We start from the raw sequence: 18,792 nt of genomic DNA on the forward strand, positions 1-18,792 counted from the left end.
TCAATCAGTAAACATAATTTTATAGTAGTCAAATTTTGATTATGTTTTTTTTTCTTATTTAAACTATTTAATGTCAACGCTATCATTTTATTTTATAGGTTGTTAATTTTTTTATGTTAATTCGTATTTCGATTCAAATAACAGACAATGGCATCAATAAAAACAACTATATATTTGTGAAAGTGTGCGTAAAATCTTATGCGTTTGTTATTTTTGAATTAACATTAAGACGTTAACTAAGTCCCAACTTGTCGATAGTGGGGACTAATATAAGAAAGAATAGTAAAGAACAAGGTAAAAGTACTCCAATTAAAACATTTTAAAATGTGATCATTGTCAAAACATAAAAATATCTCAAGTTTTAGAATTGCGATAAAAATTAAGGTCAATTCTTAAGGCTTATTTAGGATACCTATAAACAGGCTTACCTTTAAAAACAACGCCTACCCTAATATTTTAAGAAAGATAATATTTTATTACCATGTTTAATACGAGTAACAACTTTAGTGACACCTTCGACTACTTAAATTAATAAAAAAAGAGACATCCACTACAAAAATAAAATTAAGTGCGGGCTGGACGCTGGTACTTTCGGTTTATAAAAATTAAAAACAAATCCCATAATATTATTTTATTAGGAATGTTATTTGAGGCAAATTAAGCGAGGTGAGTTGTTAAAACATTTTAAGTATCTAATAATCACAATAGCAGGCGTCTTCAGTGTTGTCTCGAATCCAATCCAAGTATTTTGTCACTCTAGTATACACTCCCGGGTAACCCTTCCTTGCACACCCATAACCCCATGATACTATACCTGTAAACAAAATGGCATGATAACCTGCTATGTTTGTTTATATGCCAGCGGGACACTGGTTACTATCGGAAACAATTAATTTCATAATCAAATTTTCTTACCAATCAAATCATAAGAATGTTCGCTATTTTCATTAATAAGAGGTCCCCCGCTGTCCCCCTGCAAGTAGAATAAATATATTTTTATGTTAACAAAATAATAAAAATAATTTATTTATTAAATGACTATCAATCTATAAGTTTATCTTTATATATTAAACATGATATTTAATAATAATTCCGATCTTTCCTTCATTTTATGAATAATAATAATAAAATAATTACTATGATATTGGTACCTATCAATATTCAGCAGCTTAAAAATTTAGAATCATTATACAATTGTTATTAAATTAAATTCAAATTTTTAAGATCAAAAACGCTTTTGCTTTATATTTTTTACAGGAGTTTGCTTTTGTTCATAATATTTGAATAATTTTGGTAATTTTTACTGGTTTATGTTAATGCTCTATATAACTCGTTAATTAAGATATCGCGCACTTGTATATTCTACCTCTTGTTGATAGAATAAACAGCAAGGTATTGTAATGATGTGTTTTTGTTTCAAGTATGATTTCAGGTAGTCATCAACAAAATTCATATTACTATTATTTATACTAAGCCTCGTAGTCGTCGTCGTATTTATAAGAAAAGTTCTAGGTAGGATAATAGCTAAAGTATTCTAATTCAACTCTAAGACGTCCTAATGCCCTTTAAACAATATTGACGAGTCGATCACGATCACGATCACGGTTACAAACAAGTTACCAGAAGTAGGTACCACACTGAGAATCACGTTCGGACGAAATATAGAAGGTGATGTGCTGCAATGCCATCGAGCGAGTTACAACAAAACAGAGAATATAAAACCCTCCATAAAAATACATATATTAATAAATGCAAAAGTAAATATGTATGTCTGCTATGCTTTCACGACTAAACCACTAAATTTATTTTGATGAAATTTAATTTATTTTGAGTGGGTTTAAATCTCAAGAATAGACTTGGGCTTCTTATTATTCTCATTCAACATGATACAAGGGGGTAAAATTGGGGTTAAAGGTTTACGTGCTATGTAGTTTTACAAATACCTAATAGTCTTAAATAATATAAAATATCAAATTTATTTCAAACTAACAGTGCAAGCGTCCTTATGAGCAGTTTCTGGAAACCCTGCACACAACATAACATCTTTAATCTTCGTCTTGTTATACTTCGTATTTTGGCACTCCTCATTAGTAAGAACTGGTAGATCTGCCTCGAGGAGAGTACAAGACCAGTTGCCAGTCTCACCCACCGCACCCCATCCGGCAACAGTAACTTGGGCACCAGCGTAAAGATTTTGCGCTAAAACAAATGAATACCACTTCTCAATAACGTAGCTTATCAATTAGATACCATTAGGACTATATTATTTTTTAATTGACTAGCGCCCGAACTCTATATTTAACGACTCAAGTTCAAGTTTTTTCTAAAACTAAATATATCTAACATTTTTTATTGGGACGCTTTCGGTAAACAATATGAATCATTTTTTAAATATAGTAACCGGACATAAGCTTGTGCCATTTTATGTCTTTTACATAAAACTGGCCACTTCTAATAACCTTTTTGTAATCTAACAAAATAAAAACATATCGATATATATTCGACATTTGATTATTATACAAAGAAATACCCTTTTCTTGGCGTTTTTACGATTCGCAATAAAGAGGTAGAATTCTTAATTTTATAAACAATAAATTCCGACTGATATCTTTATGACAAAAGTAAATGTAATTCACATAGGATATCATATCTGTTACTTTTTAAATAAAAAATATATATATCGCGTAATTTTAATGAATTAATACGAATGGTAATACCATTTTAAAATGGCTTAATATAAAGAATCTGATTTCTCGATTATATTATGAATCAATATTAATCACATACAAGAATATAATAATTAATGTTCTTATTCAATATCATTTACAATTTATATTTATTACGTAGTATTAGAATTGCTGCCAAGTTGATTCAACTTTCGTCTTTCAATGGAAATCAATTTATACCGCATAAAGAAAAAAATGGCTTATTTCGATTAGTTTAACAAATATGAGTACATAATCGTTGTCGTCATTTCCATTAATATATTGCTATATATATTGTACTAACCGTTCTTAGGCAGGCAGACAGGCCTGATGGCATGGGAATACTCCATGGGGCTACTTAGAAGCAGTAGAGAAATGTCATTTGTCAGTTCAGTTAATGTAAAGTTGTGGACGTACATCTTGGCTACATAGCGAGTTTCAGGAGGAGTCACACGTTCACAACGGTTGTGTTCGCCGAATTTCACCCGAAACATGAACCACATAAACCTGAAATGTTTTAAATTTATTTGTTTTTTAATTAAACTTGTAACTGCGTTTATTCAATAATGTAGCTAATGATCAAAATAAATAATCACTTACGTTTAAAATAAATTTAAGAAAATAATAAATATTACTTTAAAAAATGGCTTTCAAATTAAAAAAATGTGATAAAAGACTTTTATTAAATTTAATTAAACCATATAGTACAGAAATATTTTGGTGTTAATAATGACTACAGGTTAACACAGAATCGCTGAAAAAGGATTGACAGATATAATGTTTATTAATTATGATAGTTCCATTTCGTTATTACGACGAATAAAATTTTACAAACACAGAATCAAATTATAAAATTGATGTACCATAACATGCTTCATATTTATGAAAAAATATTTATAATTTAATACTAAATAATTAATTTTTTTAGTATACATTGGACATAAAACGCATAGTTTATGTCACCTATATTAGATTATTATAATAACTCTTCCACGGATAGCAATGATTATTCAAATTAAGATACATTTATTTATATATTATACACTAATTGGATATTTGTATCACTTAAATTCTTAAGAGGTTTTGATCCCATATTGAGTGCGAAGGCAATTAAAAAAATAAACGTTTGGAGAATGAGATAAGCTTCTTTAAGGGTTTTTTTTTTAATTTGCTCCAAACGATGGCTTAAATGTCTGCCCAATTGATTTAGTGCCGCAGACTTTCCTGTTTCGTTGTGCTTCGCATAAAAGAGTTAAACCTTTTATAATTCAATAAAGGGTTATTAAAATAAAATATCAATAAAATTTATTTATTAATCCTTTTCTCTGATATTTTTTTTAGTAAGTCGTTAAAGTTCCGGAATTTATTTGATTTAAATTTTGTACCTATTGTGTATATTTATAATACAACAATATTGCAATAAATATTGTGGAATACTTCAAGTCCTATCCTATTTTTAGTCACTATAAATAACCATTGGAAAGATCTCTACATTGCAACATCTCGAAGAGACACAAAAACTATAGTGTAGATAACACAAGATAATGAACTCGATAAATTATATAATATGCACTTGCAACTGAATTCTTAGATGATATACGAAATAAATCCTAGTAATTTTTAATGAAAAGGAACAATCGCGTATTCCCAAAATTTAAAATTTTGAACTTTAGATAGTAATTAAAACTTGGTTATATATTTATTAAGATATGTTTTAATTTTAAACGAATCGTATTGGCTATTATATAACAGTATACTTCGGCGGCCAATTACATAGGCGGCTAGATAACTATGCAAAACTTATTATAGAAAACTATCTCTCTCAAAAAAACTCCATTGCCTCACTAGGACTAGAAAGAATTAAGGCTCATGACCAACAGCTTTATGAATTTTCCAGCACGGGAATGTTCACACTTCCAACTTTCAGACTCCGGACTGCCACTGAGAATGTTTCGACAGAAAACTCAGTACCTTTTTTAACAGCCTGACCTGGACATTGAATATTTAACGTCTAGACCAATGACGCATGACTAACCAATCAAGACTAAATGTGATTCGAATAATAGCAATATAAGTATATTTAAGAAAGTCGGTGTGTATTTTACCGTAGAATATGCAATACATGATAATATTAGCTAATAGATATTCATCAACGAGCCATTTCCTAAGGTTTTTCCTACAATTATTCATTAATGTTAAATATGTTAAGCGAATTCACACATTAAATACATCTATTTTTATTTTTTACTCAATCGTTTTACAATGTTCATTTATTTATGAAACACGAGCAAAATTTAAAATCAGGTTTTAACAGCTCGAGTTTCTAAAGATCAACGCGTTTTATTTACTGTGTCAACTCATATTTTAAGCCCAAATCTAATCAATTTAAACTGAAAGTTATATAGGCACCGAAAAACCTATTTCACGGCTAAAAAAATTAAACATGGTACATATTTCAAGCACGAATGCTTATGCATTAAGAGTACGTTTCGTAGTATTTATTGAATAATTTATTTACCCTCGAACACAATGTGCAGCTGATATAACATATCTGTCGTTAATAAGAGACGCTCCGCAACCGAAGGAATTGTGGTAGATGAGACGAGCAATCCAGGGAAAGGCATTCAAGTCGGACATAGATCCGCCAACCACACGAGGTTCTTCATTGCGCTCACCGCAACCTAGAAAGGGTTCATGTTCTATACTAATACATACAAGAGATACGTAAATATTCTTGTCAGATAAATGTGTAATTTATATTCTATCTGTAAAAGGTACTTACGACCTACTTACGACTCACAAAACTTTATATCCACGTGGTGTTCAATATAATAATGTCCACACTGGTACTGGCTCTTACAGATCATGCTGTTACAATTATTTATACTTTGAAATTTTTATAATAGGTAAAGCGGGTTTGGTAAGCAAGGATCTTAAATATTATTAGGGACTTAAAGCCAGTTTAATTATTAAACAGCTTCAATTTTCATCGCTTTCTTTTTATTATTTATTTTTATATATATGACATAATTTTTTTTCTTTTACATATTACATTGAAATGACTTTACTAAATAAATATATTCTGGTAATAATATTATTTAAAAACAAACTGTCAAATACTTTCATCTCCAAATATTAAGTTCAAATTATTAAATTGAATTACGATATAAATATTTGTTTAAACGAATATAAAATTAATTTAAAGAGGAAAATAAAATCTCTCTCTTCGTTTTTCTTTATTGAAACAAACTTAAACAGATATAATGTTTATTATATCTCATTAAAACGATAAAAAGTATATTTTAGTTTAAATAGTTATAACTTATTTATATCATAACTATTTATTTAATAATTCAATTAAGTGAGAGTAACCAGTGTGAATACACCAGAATTTAAAAAAAAATTGAAATTTCTAATATCCTATGTCTTTTTCAATACAAGTACAATCATTCTCTTAATATAAGAAGGACGCTTCATAAAATCTTTCTATGTTATTAAATATCATAAAATATACTTACTACAGTCTCTACATGGCGGCAACTGATTTTCTGAATGTTGTCCATAAGCATAATACTCGTCAGTAACTCTTAGCAAACCCTACAATAGGCATTTTTTTATACTATTTCCGTAAAAAACATATTAATAATTTGATAAATAGATAAAGTAAAATTTTAAATTAATTTCTTAAACAAAATATAAATAGAGTCACTTCATAAAAATATAAATCAGAATATATAATTTGAATACTTTATGTTAATCAAATTTATAGTTTTTACAAAGCGATTAGTTATAATTAGAAGAACATAAATTTATAACAAGATCGATAAATCGATTTTTATATTCGTTTGATTTCGTAGCAAAAAACCAATTTACGGAATGTAGATCGAAATCCACAAAAAAATAAAAAAAACCTTACCTTACTCAACGTATCCCCGGCACCGATAGACACGCACCAAAGAAAACAAAACAAATATAAAAGCATACTATTATCCTTGTGTTGCGAACGACTTTTATAAAACAAGTGACAGGAAAATCATCAATAAGCGACTTTAACACATTCACGGTTTCTTCGTTGTGCTTAGGATACAAAGTTTGTGATACACTAACTCATTTCTTCGATCTCACCGCACTTATGAATATCGGGCACCCTAAAATGTAGCACGTTATTACAAAAATCTAAAGATACATATAACAGCTATAGCACACCGTAAACGTTTGATATTTAGGACTTTAATTTATATATCTGTTATAGAAAAAACTAAAGCAGGAGATGCTTTTCAGTGTAAGTGCTAAACAAGCTTTTGAAGGCAACTTTTTAAGCTCCAAAGTTATATGTTCAAACATGTTATTTGGCAATGACCTCATGGATCATTGACCCCGTGGATATGTATTATATGAATTAATCAGTAATTTGAATCTTATAAACGTTGTCATAGACGCGATAGAAAATTAACTATGCACTTAAACTTGTTATTGATACTAATTCTGTACCAACTGATTATATACACGGTTGAAATTATAATTTCAAATACAGTAGAGATATATTTTTAAATATTACTGGTATATTCTTGATCACAGAGTGTAAATGCTAAATAAAAAGAAAAAAAAATTCGCTATATACATAGAATATGGGGTGTGATTAATAATAAATTTATTTATGTATTCCAAATAACATTACTTAACGTTATGTTATCACTCATTAACTTGTTTTTTAAACTCACTTATAGAGCTAATGTGTAGTCAAAGAGTGACAAATAAATGTCTATGTCTGCCTCTAGGACCTATGGTCAAAATTGAGGCATTCAAGGCTCCGAGACTAAGAGAGGTTCACACAAGACATTTCTGAAATTATATGATTTATCCGGGATCCAGGTCCTAAGCTAAATTACATAATGAACGGTTCAGTCCTAATAAGGTAACAAACAAACAGACAGAGTTACTTTTACATTCATAATATTATTGTAAATATATTCTGCTTATATATATTTTATTTCAAATATGTTTTAAAAAACAGGTTTTAATGAACAGAAATATTTCACGTGAAAAGTAAAAAAACAACAACAGATTTAATGAGGTACTTTATTTATATAATATTACATTGTAATTCCACAGTCGTACTTAAACCTAAGCTTATTTAATATGGCATTATTACGTATATTTTGTAACTAATAAAAATTAACACTCCAAAATAATATAATAGCGAATCCTATTGAAATATATTTGGTACAATTTAAAATAAATTCAAACATAATAAGATAGAATAGGCAATGACAATAATTCCATTACAAAATCTGATTTATATAGCAAATATTTAATTTATCTACCTTTGTACAAGAATTAGTCATCCTCTAAAATAATATCACTAAATCAAATTTACGCGTTTTAATATTTACACGAGGTCAATGACTTATTAATGTTTTCTTAGATTATGTGACAAATTCTTGACTTAAAACTAAATTAATTTCTGACTTGCCTTCGGTATCTTTATAATGTGTATCGGTAGAACTAATATAAATATGCTAATTGTTAATAACAAAGTTATAATATATTTTTATATCGCAGACAAATATTGATTTAATAATGTATTATTAAATAAACTAAAAATATTTGCAATAAATAACTACAATTTGAGGTATGAAATAATAAAAAGAGTAATTAATAAAATATTCAAATTTCGAATGAATTTATACATTAAATAGTTACCCAATAATGACTTTTCTTTTTTTATATTGGTCACACCGTAACATTTTTTATTTGTGAGGTTAAATTCAATCAATGAATAGCTAAGAAATAATTCTTATATAAAAAATAATAGGTACTTATAAATGGATTTACTATTAGAATTATTAGGTCGATTTTATCTTAATTTGAATTAGAATTTAATTATGAATTTTAAATCAAGTATCATATAAGTGTTGTAAGATTATATTTTTAGTAATGAATGTTGTGTGTGGTGTGGTGTGGCTTACAAAAATGGATTTTCATTCTTTGCAATAGCAAGCATCTTTTGTATTCTCTCGAATCCAGTCTAAATAGTTGGTGACCCTCGTGTATACCCCCGGGTATCCCAACCGAGCACATCCATTACCCCATGACACTACACCTGAAAAACAACGATTAAAAATTAATGCTACACTTTAGTGGATTGAAATCTCAAATAACAATTGCCTAGAATTTCAATTCAACAAATATATATTAAAAAAAGTTAATCACTTTTATATATGTTTATATACTATTTTATTTATTAGGATAGCAATGCTTTAGAGTTACGCCCACCTTATTATTACATACACCCACCTTATTATATTATATACGATCTAAGTTTGTTGTGCAAAATAATACATACCTATAAATAAATAATAAATAAAAAATACCTACATTGAGGACTTAAAGAAGTATCTATGTATAAATCCATGCTTAAAAATAGCTGTACAATAATAATATTAAAATGGAAATAAATATCGATGTCGGATGTTAAGTATATTATTTATTTCAAATTATAAAATAATTAATGACGTCAAAACCGATTAAGGACACAGTGACTCTTATTACCAAAATAATGTTTTAAATTAAATTAACTTCATCACCGTACAAAATTAATTGGCGGTGAATTACAGCAGAACTAATTAGTAGGTAGTAACCAGTAAGTAAAGGACTCGCACAAAGCCGCCAAGTGTGTTATGTTAATGTTTCAGCGTACTTAACAAAACAGATACATTTATTTATCTTAACGGTATATCTACCGTTGAGATAAATAAATGTATCCAAAACACTTAAACACACGTGTTATCAGCAAGTGAAAGGCGCTATGTGCTTTGTTTACAGAGGGAGCTACGGACGCAGGAGGATTCGCAAACAAAACATCAATATTCATTACCTATTAGCTCGTACCGCTTGTCATGCTTTCTCTCAGCGATGAGCGGCCCGCCACTGTCACCCTGGAAACAGATATATTGAGATCGCAAGCTCTACCAAAATTTGTTGTTTGTGTAGGTACTCTCAGAAAATAGGTTACAATTTTGAAGCATATTGACTTCATTATTTCTAAACTAATAAATATTGTGTTTTTTCTCTAATTAATGGGAGGTAACACAAGCAAAAAATTATGATAAAAAATGTAGTGTAGTACCACCACTAAGTTAATATCAATGATATTAAGAAATTCGAACTCTATATAAATTAAAGATTGATGACACAATCATTATTTTTCTTCTATAATCTTTTGTTTTATTCCTAAAAATCAGAGGGAAGTTGTTGCTTTAGTTAAGTTTTTAAATTTAATAATTTTAGAATAAAATTCAATAGTAGATATTCAAATATTATTTTGTTCACTTGAATTGGATCACCATCAGTTAAAGTACATTCTATTATTAAAGGACAAATAATAATATCTATTATTTTATATAATTATTAATAATTAATAAATATTAGATATTGTTTCCACAAATTTAACATAAGTATAAGTACACGCTACTAACACTTAATTTAATCCTATATTTTCAGATATATTAAAACGGAAACAATCTTGTTCAACGAATTGATAACTAAATTCCATTTGGCAACAATCACCTGGCAAGAATCCTTTTGTCCGGTTTTTGGGTACCCTGCGCACAACATATTATTGGTAATCATACTGGCTGTATATTTCGTGTTTCGGCACTCCTGATTGCTTATAACTGGCACCTCTACTTCTTGTAACGTGCAGGACACCTTGCCTTCCTCTGTCAAAGTCCCCCACCCAGAAGCAACTGCCTTAACTCCCACGTACAAATTTGCTGTATGGAAAGCAAAGTATAGATTACAATTATTATCAAAGGAAGGCTGATTGGAATCTATATAAATCTCATTTATTCATATATCAAGTTTTATGCCTAAGTTTATCCTTTTCACAAAATTCTAATAGCAATTTAGTCCATAAATTAATATTAATATTACCTAAATATTTTTTTTTTTTCTATATAATTTTTGGGCCTCATTTATGGTAATTTCTACAACACATTTTTTCTCCAGTTTTATTATTAACAAATATATCAATACGTATATATACAAGGTCATCTTCTTCGACTTATATGTATCACGTTAAGCACGTTGACGGAACCACTCTCTTGCAGAATTAAGAATAATAATAACTAATGTAGTTTTATAACTATTGTTAAAAAATGCAAATAATTAACAGATACAATTTAATATAGTAAAAGGACACTACGTAATAAATTGTAGAGATATGGAGTCAGGGCAATTTGACTGTAACCTATCAATATACTATAGAATATAGGTATCATAACATTAAGTACGTACTACGAATACACGTAAATAAATAAAAATATATTATTATATATACATTTTCATAAATACGTAAATAAATAAAAAAAAGAGTACGTAAGTAAATTTTGAATAAAATTTATAATACTTTTTCGTCTCAAAATATAAATAACTTTATAAAAAATTGGTTAAATGTTTCATTAAGCGTTATAAAATAAATATCAACACGTCATCTAATTATTTATCTAATGCTATTAATCACTTTCTCTTTCATGTTATTAGCGTTTTTAGGTCACTCTGTCATACTCTGCAAATTATTATAGAAGTTTTGTCAAACAATTATTTTGCTATTTCATTTTTAAATAAAGTTATATATATAAATACTCGATGTTAAATAATTGTGATCATTCAATCATAATTAAAACCATGAAAACAATCAAAGCACTAAAACAAAAAATGGAATCGTTGTGAATAATTTTTTGATATCAAATCTACATTTTTTAGCAATTAGTTCTTATTATTACATATATTAACATTAGCAATTTATTTTAATGCGCTTAATATAACTAAAATATTACTAAAATCACATATATTCAAAGCTATCAATTTGAATATCATTATCACTATTTTATTTAAACTGTCCTAACTTAATCATAAGGCTATCTACATACGAAGTGTGCGTCTATACGACATATGGCATAAATATTGTGGAGATGTAGGTATATCTTATTAACCTATCAATTATACTTACTGGATAAAATACTATGAAGCGCTCTCGATAACTATTACAGGCAAAAGCTGTATATCATTATTACATTATTTTTTTTAATCTTCTAAGCTATACTCAACAACTATAGTATGACTCATAAAATTCGTTTTTTTCCAACAATAAATGTTTATTTTAAAACTTGTAAATCTAATAAATTTGCAATATTGTAAATTGTGTTTAATTTTACGCAACAAAACACCGATTCCATTCGCATAGAACTTTCACATCATCATATATAAAGCTATAAAGTATGTTAATGTGTAATAAATATAATTAATTATATTACTTAGAGAGAAAATTACAAGTCATTGTTATGTGATTTTATAGCGAATGTTAAAATAGTTATATACAAAGATTTACTACAACGTACATATATAAAAAATATAAATTACTAGGATTAAAACAAAACTACTTAAAAATTTGTAAATGCCGTGGTTATAAGCGATAAGTGAGTAATGTTAATAATGACCCCATTGTTATAAGATAGTAATATGTCTCTTGTACCTGATATTACTGTAGCTTACTCAACGGTCTAACTAAAAATCGGAATACGAAGCTTTACACTTCCCAGATAAAATAAAATAACTCATGGATTGATTTCCCAATCCAAGGTCGCCAGCAGCAACCCCCATGATCGGTTATAAAGTAATTTATTTATAGAAAATAAGTCCCTAAGAATTCTGTCAAAAAAGTTTGATTACAAGCTACCTTACAGTTATAAGAACTCACTGCTATCGGTTGGCAAACATATCGGCTTGATGGCGACTGACATGGGAATCCTCTCATTCAGTCGGAGCAATGCGATGTCATTGTCGAAGTTTGTCAGACTGAACTTATTGGCAATAGCGCGGATAACGAAGCGAGTCTCCGGCCTTTGGGTGGCATTGCAACGGTTGTGCTCGCCGAATGTAACCTTTATCATGAACCACATAAAGCTGAAAATAAAAATAAATGCATCATTTAAATAAACTCAACTCAAATTAAACAAAACTCAACTCAAATTTTACCAATTTTTATTTGACATGAAGACTATTTTTGTATCCATTACATGAATATATAGAATATTATAGACTTAAATTTTAAGTTTTCAGTATATAGCCTTTATTGATATAGTTAGTTGAATGGAATATAGATAAGTAGATATGAATATAGAGTCAATTTGTTTGCTTTGTGTAAATATAATATGTATTCTTTAAAACAGTTATTCAATAAGACATTACAAAACCATATTTGTGCCGACATTGAGCGAAAGTTTACAAAATATTTTGGACTTGAATACCATTAATGCTTCATTTACGCTTTCACTGACTAGCTGACACGACAAATGTCTTCGGTGCAGTTGTTTTAACTTATACCTTCTAGCGTAACCTTTGACGACCTACATACATTTCCATATTAACATTTGGTATATATTAACGAAAAAGCCATTGCGATGTTTTCGTTTAGAAATCAAACATTGATACGTAAAAAAATAATAAAACGTGCAAACGCTTCCAATGTGGACATTTAGGTGAGGATATTGAACCCAAAGTTTAGAGCCTGCCTCTCGGCCGGTTTAAAGGTCAACGTACTGATACTGATTGGAATTCAAAAATTCGGACCAAGAACTTATTCTGGGCTTGTTTTGCCATTCCCAGGTTATCGGACTCGTATATCGATGATATACGATTTCATCTGCAATTTGGAGACGCATTAACATTTTTATCAAAATAAAGGAATAACTTCAATCGTCAAACGTCCTCTACTTCTCCTCTGATTTGCATATTAGGTATTGACGCAAGTTATCAGGTTCTCGCTGTTGACTCAACGTCATCCTAAATATTCAAAGGACTCTGCTCTTAAACGACTGCGTAATTTGTTTTCAATTAACCTACATTGACAATTATGTTTTCAATTTAGACGAAAATCCTCAATTTGAACTATGTAGATAAACCCTAATTAGGCAAATCATTACTTTAATTTTCACATTACATTCGACTAGAAAGTATTTAATATTCTTTTCTGTAAAATAAACATTTATCAATTGATTTTTTTGTTCCAAGTGATGGTGTCGAGTCAATATCCTCTTAAGTTTTAAGTAAATACTTAAAAGCCACTTGCTAAAATGTTCAGGTTTCTCGGATCATTTAAACACGTGAGGTTGTTTCAAACCAAACGTATATACAACCATCAATGTAGCTGACGAAATGAGTACCTATAAATTTTCTTTTTTTTAAAATCTTAATAATGTAAAATTTTATTCAATATTTGCGTACAATAATTAAATAATAAAGGTGTATTGTTTACTTTATCAATCAACGAAAAATATAATTACAGCGTCAATACAATTAGTAGTACTTTGATTCTAAATTTTTACATCCGCTTTATAAACGTTGTGAGTTTTGTAATAACAATAAAATGACTATTACAACTTGTGATATAAAAGTTTTTAAATGCCATTAAAAGGTTACACTATATTGCGTTGGGCGCCACAATTAATTTCCAAAGGACCAGACAAAAATAAACAAAAACAAATTGCTAAATCTGACACCATGTGTATTGTGTAACCAGGGAGCCAATTCTACTTATTTACAACGGCTCCGATACGGTCACGATTTAATTCCGATGCATCTTCGATCAAACTGCAACTGTATCGTTGTGTTAGACGTTGTGAACACGTTAAAGCGTTAACTGTTACGTTTTGATTCGATTGCGATAAATTGAAAATTAGTAGAATAGCCCCCAATATGTTTTAATTATGATATATAATGATGATATTCAGGCGATGTAGCAATAAAATCTAATAGTATAATTTTATATATGATTTATAACTCAACCATACAGCTTAGCTAGAAAACGATGTGAATGTGTATAAATTTAAGCAAACCTAATTTGTTTTAATAGTAAATAACTTCATATACGTATATAAATATAAATAATTCGTATACGTTCTGCTGATTCTATTTAAAAACCAATTTCGTGTTTAGTTGATGCAGATAATAAATAAATGTTGTGAAATAATGAGTATTATAATAAATTTACCCTTTAACACAATGCGCAGCCGTAAGCACATATCGGTCATTAATAGTCATCCCTCCGCAGTAAAACCGCTTAAAGTACGATAATTTCGCCATCCATGGGAACTCATTGATACTGGCCTCTTCGCCACCAACAATTCGAGATACTTCATTCCTTTCGCCACATTCTGGAATATATTATTATTAAAATTAACTTAATGTTATTGCCTAATATTTAGTGTAATTAGCTTCATAGAGAAGTGTCGAGTTTGATATAGTTTGATAGTGTATTCGAATTTGGAATACACAAACCGATAACTATTTAAATACTTTTTAAGGTAAATGATCCAATACTTTTTGGTTATCAAGCCAGTAGACGTTTGATTATATATCCCTTTTGTATAAGTTCAGGAACTGAGATTATGTAACATTAATAAAATAAAAGATGCTAACTGCAAGTACATGTTGTCCTCGGCTGGTTAGATTCAAGCAATGGTGGTCGGTTGCCCCAAACACCACCGAAGAAATTCTTCGAGAACACGCCACGTGTATCCCGCAAAATATCTCCCTATATAATAATACATAATAGATAATTTGGTTAAAAACACTGCATATAATGCAAGAAAAAATCTACGGTATTAAGTACTAAAATTTTTTTAATTATAACACAACTTTTATCTATTTCCAAAGTGGAAATATCTCATCAAAAAATTACAAATATTAAAAAAATGATAGATAATTTGGAGTAGGTTTGTAAATTCAAAAATAAAAACAAATTATATATATTTTTGAAATCCTTAAAACTTAAATGCCAAAATGTTTATAAAAGTTATTTTCATACATAATATTTGTTTTGTAACATGAATTTAAATTTATAAACATAAAATAAACACAAACCTGAATAGAAGTGAAAGTAAAGGCTACAAACACAAAGAAAAGAAAGCACTTCCACATACTGCAGCTGGTTCAAAAAAAAAAAGAAACAAAAAAAGAACAACAAACTTCAAATTCAGAATTCGCACAACCTGCGCATCGCTCGTCTTTGAACTTGTCGCGCGCGCGCACAAACTAACACACACTGAAATGGTAGCTCGACCGTGTCGACGGACCTCGTACGTTGTTTGGATGGAGACACCCCACTAATAAGTCTATTGATTTGCGATAAAAACTACACTTTTAAATTAGTTCAAAGAAAAATACAACTAAAGCAAATTAAAAAGAGAAGTACAAAACAAAATGAATTAATTTTTGTAGTTATTAATTTTATAAAAGTATATGTTAGGTACAAATACATGTATACATATATGTTTTCTATTAGTTTGTATAGGTAATTAAGACTTATTTTTTAAAGAATTTAGTGCATGATACATATATCCTTTTGGCACAAACTAGTGGCCAAGCGAAAGTATCGCTTTCCACGACAAGTAACGGTTAATGCCTCTTTATATTCATCTTAAGAAACACTTAATTACTATATACATACTAACTTACATAGTGACAATGAAAAAATATTTCATTTATCATACAAATTATATTTTACACTTTCTCATTTCCTAGTTTTTAACATTTTTTGTTTAATAATAAATATTTACATTAAAGCCGTGAAAAAAATATATGATATATATATGTAGTAACAATAAAATATAAGAGTAACTTCGTTGAAGATCAAAATAGATTAGTGAGCTTTGTTACACAAAAATCGATTTCATTAAAAATTAAAGACCTTATCTTATTTGTTGAAAACTTCAATTCGACGAACTCTCTGAAGTAAAGTTATTGAATTTTATTTTCAAACTGCATTAATTAAGTAATAAACGTAACGCCAGAATATGTAAAGCTTAACCAAACGATGTTAGTAGGGTACTTATTGGAGCAAGCGTAACTAACTTTCTGTGTGCTTCATCTGTGTCAATAATTCATCTTATGCTTGGCGAGAAAGAAAAATATCTTAAGGTGACATGCAGAGGCATATTAAAAATCGTAATACGACATGAATTCCAATTTATATCTTCATTATATATATCGAAGGTCCAAGCTCTTGGAGTAATAGTGCAAAACCATCCTGCATTTCAAATAAATATAAGACCCGATCATTTTTACTAATTTTCGCTCAGAAAATCGAAATTACGATTCAAAGAGTACATCATCCTGGCATCCATGCCAATACTTTTGTTAATGTTTATTGTATTTGACAAATTATCACTATTGAGTTCGTCTTATTAGTTAGCATATACTCATTATTACTACTCTATCCAACAGCATAGACAGTCTTCTGGCGCACTGCCAAATATATAATCTAACCAAAGACAATGTGATTTTGATATAGACAATTTAATTAATATGATATGTTCAGATTATGATAGGTATCGAAGACAAACGGTTGTCGTTTTTTTTTTAGTTTACAATCCATTTCTTATATGTCAGCCACAATTAGCTTATCCAGACTACTATAATCAGAAGTAATGGAGTATCATTAATATACATTAAAATATCACTTAAAATACCCTTTACACAGAAAGATAACTTTATATAACAAAAATAGAAAAGGGCGTAAGAGCCATATGAAACGCCCATTTTTACGGAGCGTGACAGATTAAGTAAGAAATATTAAATAATTAGATGATTACAAAAACGCTTAATTATTTTTTGAATGTTTTAATGAATTCTGTAATAATAATAATTGAACTTAAGTTATTTTTGAATTGTGTTGATAACATTGATATTAAATAAGAGGGTACTTTGACTTTTCTGTTCAATATTGTGAATCATGTGATTTGTAGTGAGGCTTATATAAGTGATAGAAGCTCCGTACAGACACTTCAATTTTTACTTTGATCCTGGACCAGCAAGGTGTTAACATTTAAGGTACGATATAATTTTGTGATATAGTATAATTCTTATTGCTTGTCAAATTAATTGTGTTTTTTGTAATTATCAAGATACAAAGTTAGTATTAAGGTAATTGGTGTTAGTGTAAATATTAATTAATACAATATAACGATTACTACAGTTATTATAATGGTTAAATAAATGTTTGTGTTTCATATATTGTCTTATAACCTTAGTATATAATAAAGTAATAAAGAAATAGAATTAATCTTAAAATATCCTGACATAAATCATAATGTCTTAACTCTCTATAAAAAATCTAACCAGCGCATACACAAAGTTTTTGCATATGCATGCATATGCGGGATGCATATTATTTAAAAAGTATTCTTGTGGTTGGTGGTTGGTCGATGGTTATAGATAAAATTGGTATTTCAAGTGTAAAATGTATAACTTTTTATTTAAATAGTTTATAAAATACTAGCAAAACTACCGATAGACGTTGTCTGCTTTTCCGAAAGTCACTGCTTGTTCTATAAATATTGGATAACATCACATACATTACTCTGATCCCAATGTATGTAGCTAAAGCACTTGTGTTATGGAAATCAGAAGTAGCGACGGTACCACAAACACCCAGACCCAAGACAATATAGAAAACTAATGAACTTTTTCTACATCGACTCAGCCGGGAATCCAACCCGGTACCACGGAGTGGCGTACCCATGAAAACCGATGTACACACTACTCGACCACGGAAGTCGTCATGTACGCACTACTCGAACACGGAGGTCGTCACGGTTCTATACATCGTATATGTTTTATTTGTATAAGTTTAGTAGCATTTTCAGTTAGATAACACAAAAAAACCCCCTCATTAATTAATATAGACAAACGAAGAATAATACCAAACTATACAATAGTCAAAGAAGATTGTCAGTCATAAATAAACCAAAATTTCTGATAAAATTTATTTAAATATTAATAATACATTACTTTTATTAAATATAAATATGCACAGTTAAAAATAAAATTAAAAAACAACATTAATTATAAAAGTCACTTACAGCAAAATAATGTAATATTTACAATTAACATTAACGATATTACATTAATTAAATAATTTCATCGTGACAAAGATCACAGTAATAGCCTAAAGAGCGATTTTTCTTAACAAATAGTAAGTAAATACAAAAAATATTTTCATCAACAATTAGGTAAGATTGACTCC

At 28.7% G+C, this 18,792-nt stretch overlaps 2 protein-coding genes across 2 annotated transcripts; both read right to left on the reverse strand.

Annotated features, from left to right (window-relative positions):
- Positions 1-692: 692 nt before the first annotated feature.
- LOC125067463 (trypsin-1-like) lies at positions 693-6,687 on the reverse strand. The gene is made up of 7 exons (XM_047676094.1): positions 6,622-6,687; positions 6,224-6,302; positions 5,224-5,386; positions 3,010-3,212; positions 1,991-2,199; positions 916-973; positions 693-814 (listed from the first exon to the last, which is right to left on the reverse strand). The coding sequence occupies exons 1-7, from the start codon at positions 6,685-6,687 to the stop codon at positions 693-695; spliced, it is 900 nt and encodes a 299-aa protein (XP_047532050.1).
- A 1,854-nt stretch (positions 6,688-8,541) lies between these two features.
- On the reverse strand, positions 8,542-15,686 carry LOC125067462 (trypsin-7-like). The gene is made up of 7 exons (XM_047676093.1): positions 15,630-15,686; positions 15,186-15,300; positions 14,758-14,920; positions 12,466-12,671; positions 10,275-10,480; positions 9,583-9,643; positions 8,542-8,808 (listed from the first exon to the last, which is right to left on the reverse strand). Exons 1-7 carry the CDS (start codon positions 15,684-15,686, stop codon positions 8,687-8,689), a joined length of 930 nt encoding a protein of 309 aa, XP_047532049.1. The 3' UTR covers positions 8,542-8,686.
- Between the last annotated feature and the right edge of the window lie 3,106 nt (positions 15,687-18,792).

Source organism: Vanessa atalanta, chromosome 11 (genome assembly GCF_905147765.1).
Source record: "Vanessa atalanta chromosome 11, ilVanAtal1.2, whole genome shotgun sequence".
Taxonomy (NCBI): Eukaryota; Metazoa; Arthropoda; class Insecta; order Lepidoptera; family Nymphalidae; genus Vanessa; species Vanessa atalanta.

Bases quoted from the DNA above. Each gene is read 5' to 3' on its own strand.
- LOC125067463 (XM_047676094.1), bottom strand. From the start codon at position 6,687: ATGCTTTTATATTTGTTTTGTTTTCTTTGGTGCGTGTCTATCGGTGCC. The intron at 6,303-6,621 runs GTAAGGTTTTTT...TGCCTATTGTAG, and splicing joins CCGGGGATACGTTGAGTAAG to GGTTTGCTAAGAGTTACTGA. The intron at 815-915 runs GTAAGAAAATTT...TTTTGTTTACAG, and splicing joins ACATTCTTATGATTTGATTG to GTATAGTATCATGGGGTTAT.
- LOC125067462 (XM_047676093.1), bottom strand. From the start codon at position 15,686: ATGTGGAAGTGCTTTCTTTTCTTTGTGTTTGTAGCCTTTACTTTCACT. The intron at 12,672-14,757 runs GTAAATTTATTA...TTTTATTTTCAG, and splicing joins GCTGCGCATTGTGTTAAAGG to CTTTATGTGGTTCATGATAA. The intron at 8,809-9,582 runs GTAATGAATATT...GTTGTTTTTCAG, and splicing joins CAAGCGGTACGAGCTAATAG to GTGTAGTGTCATGGGGTAAT.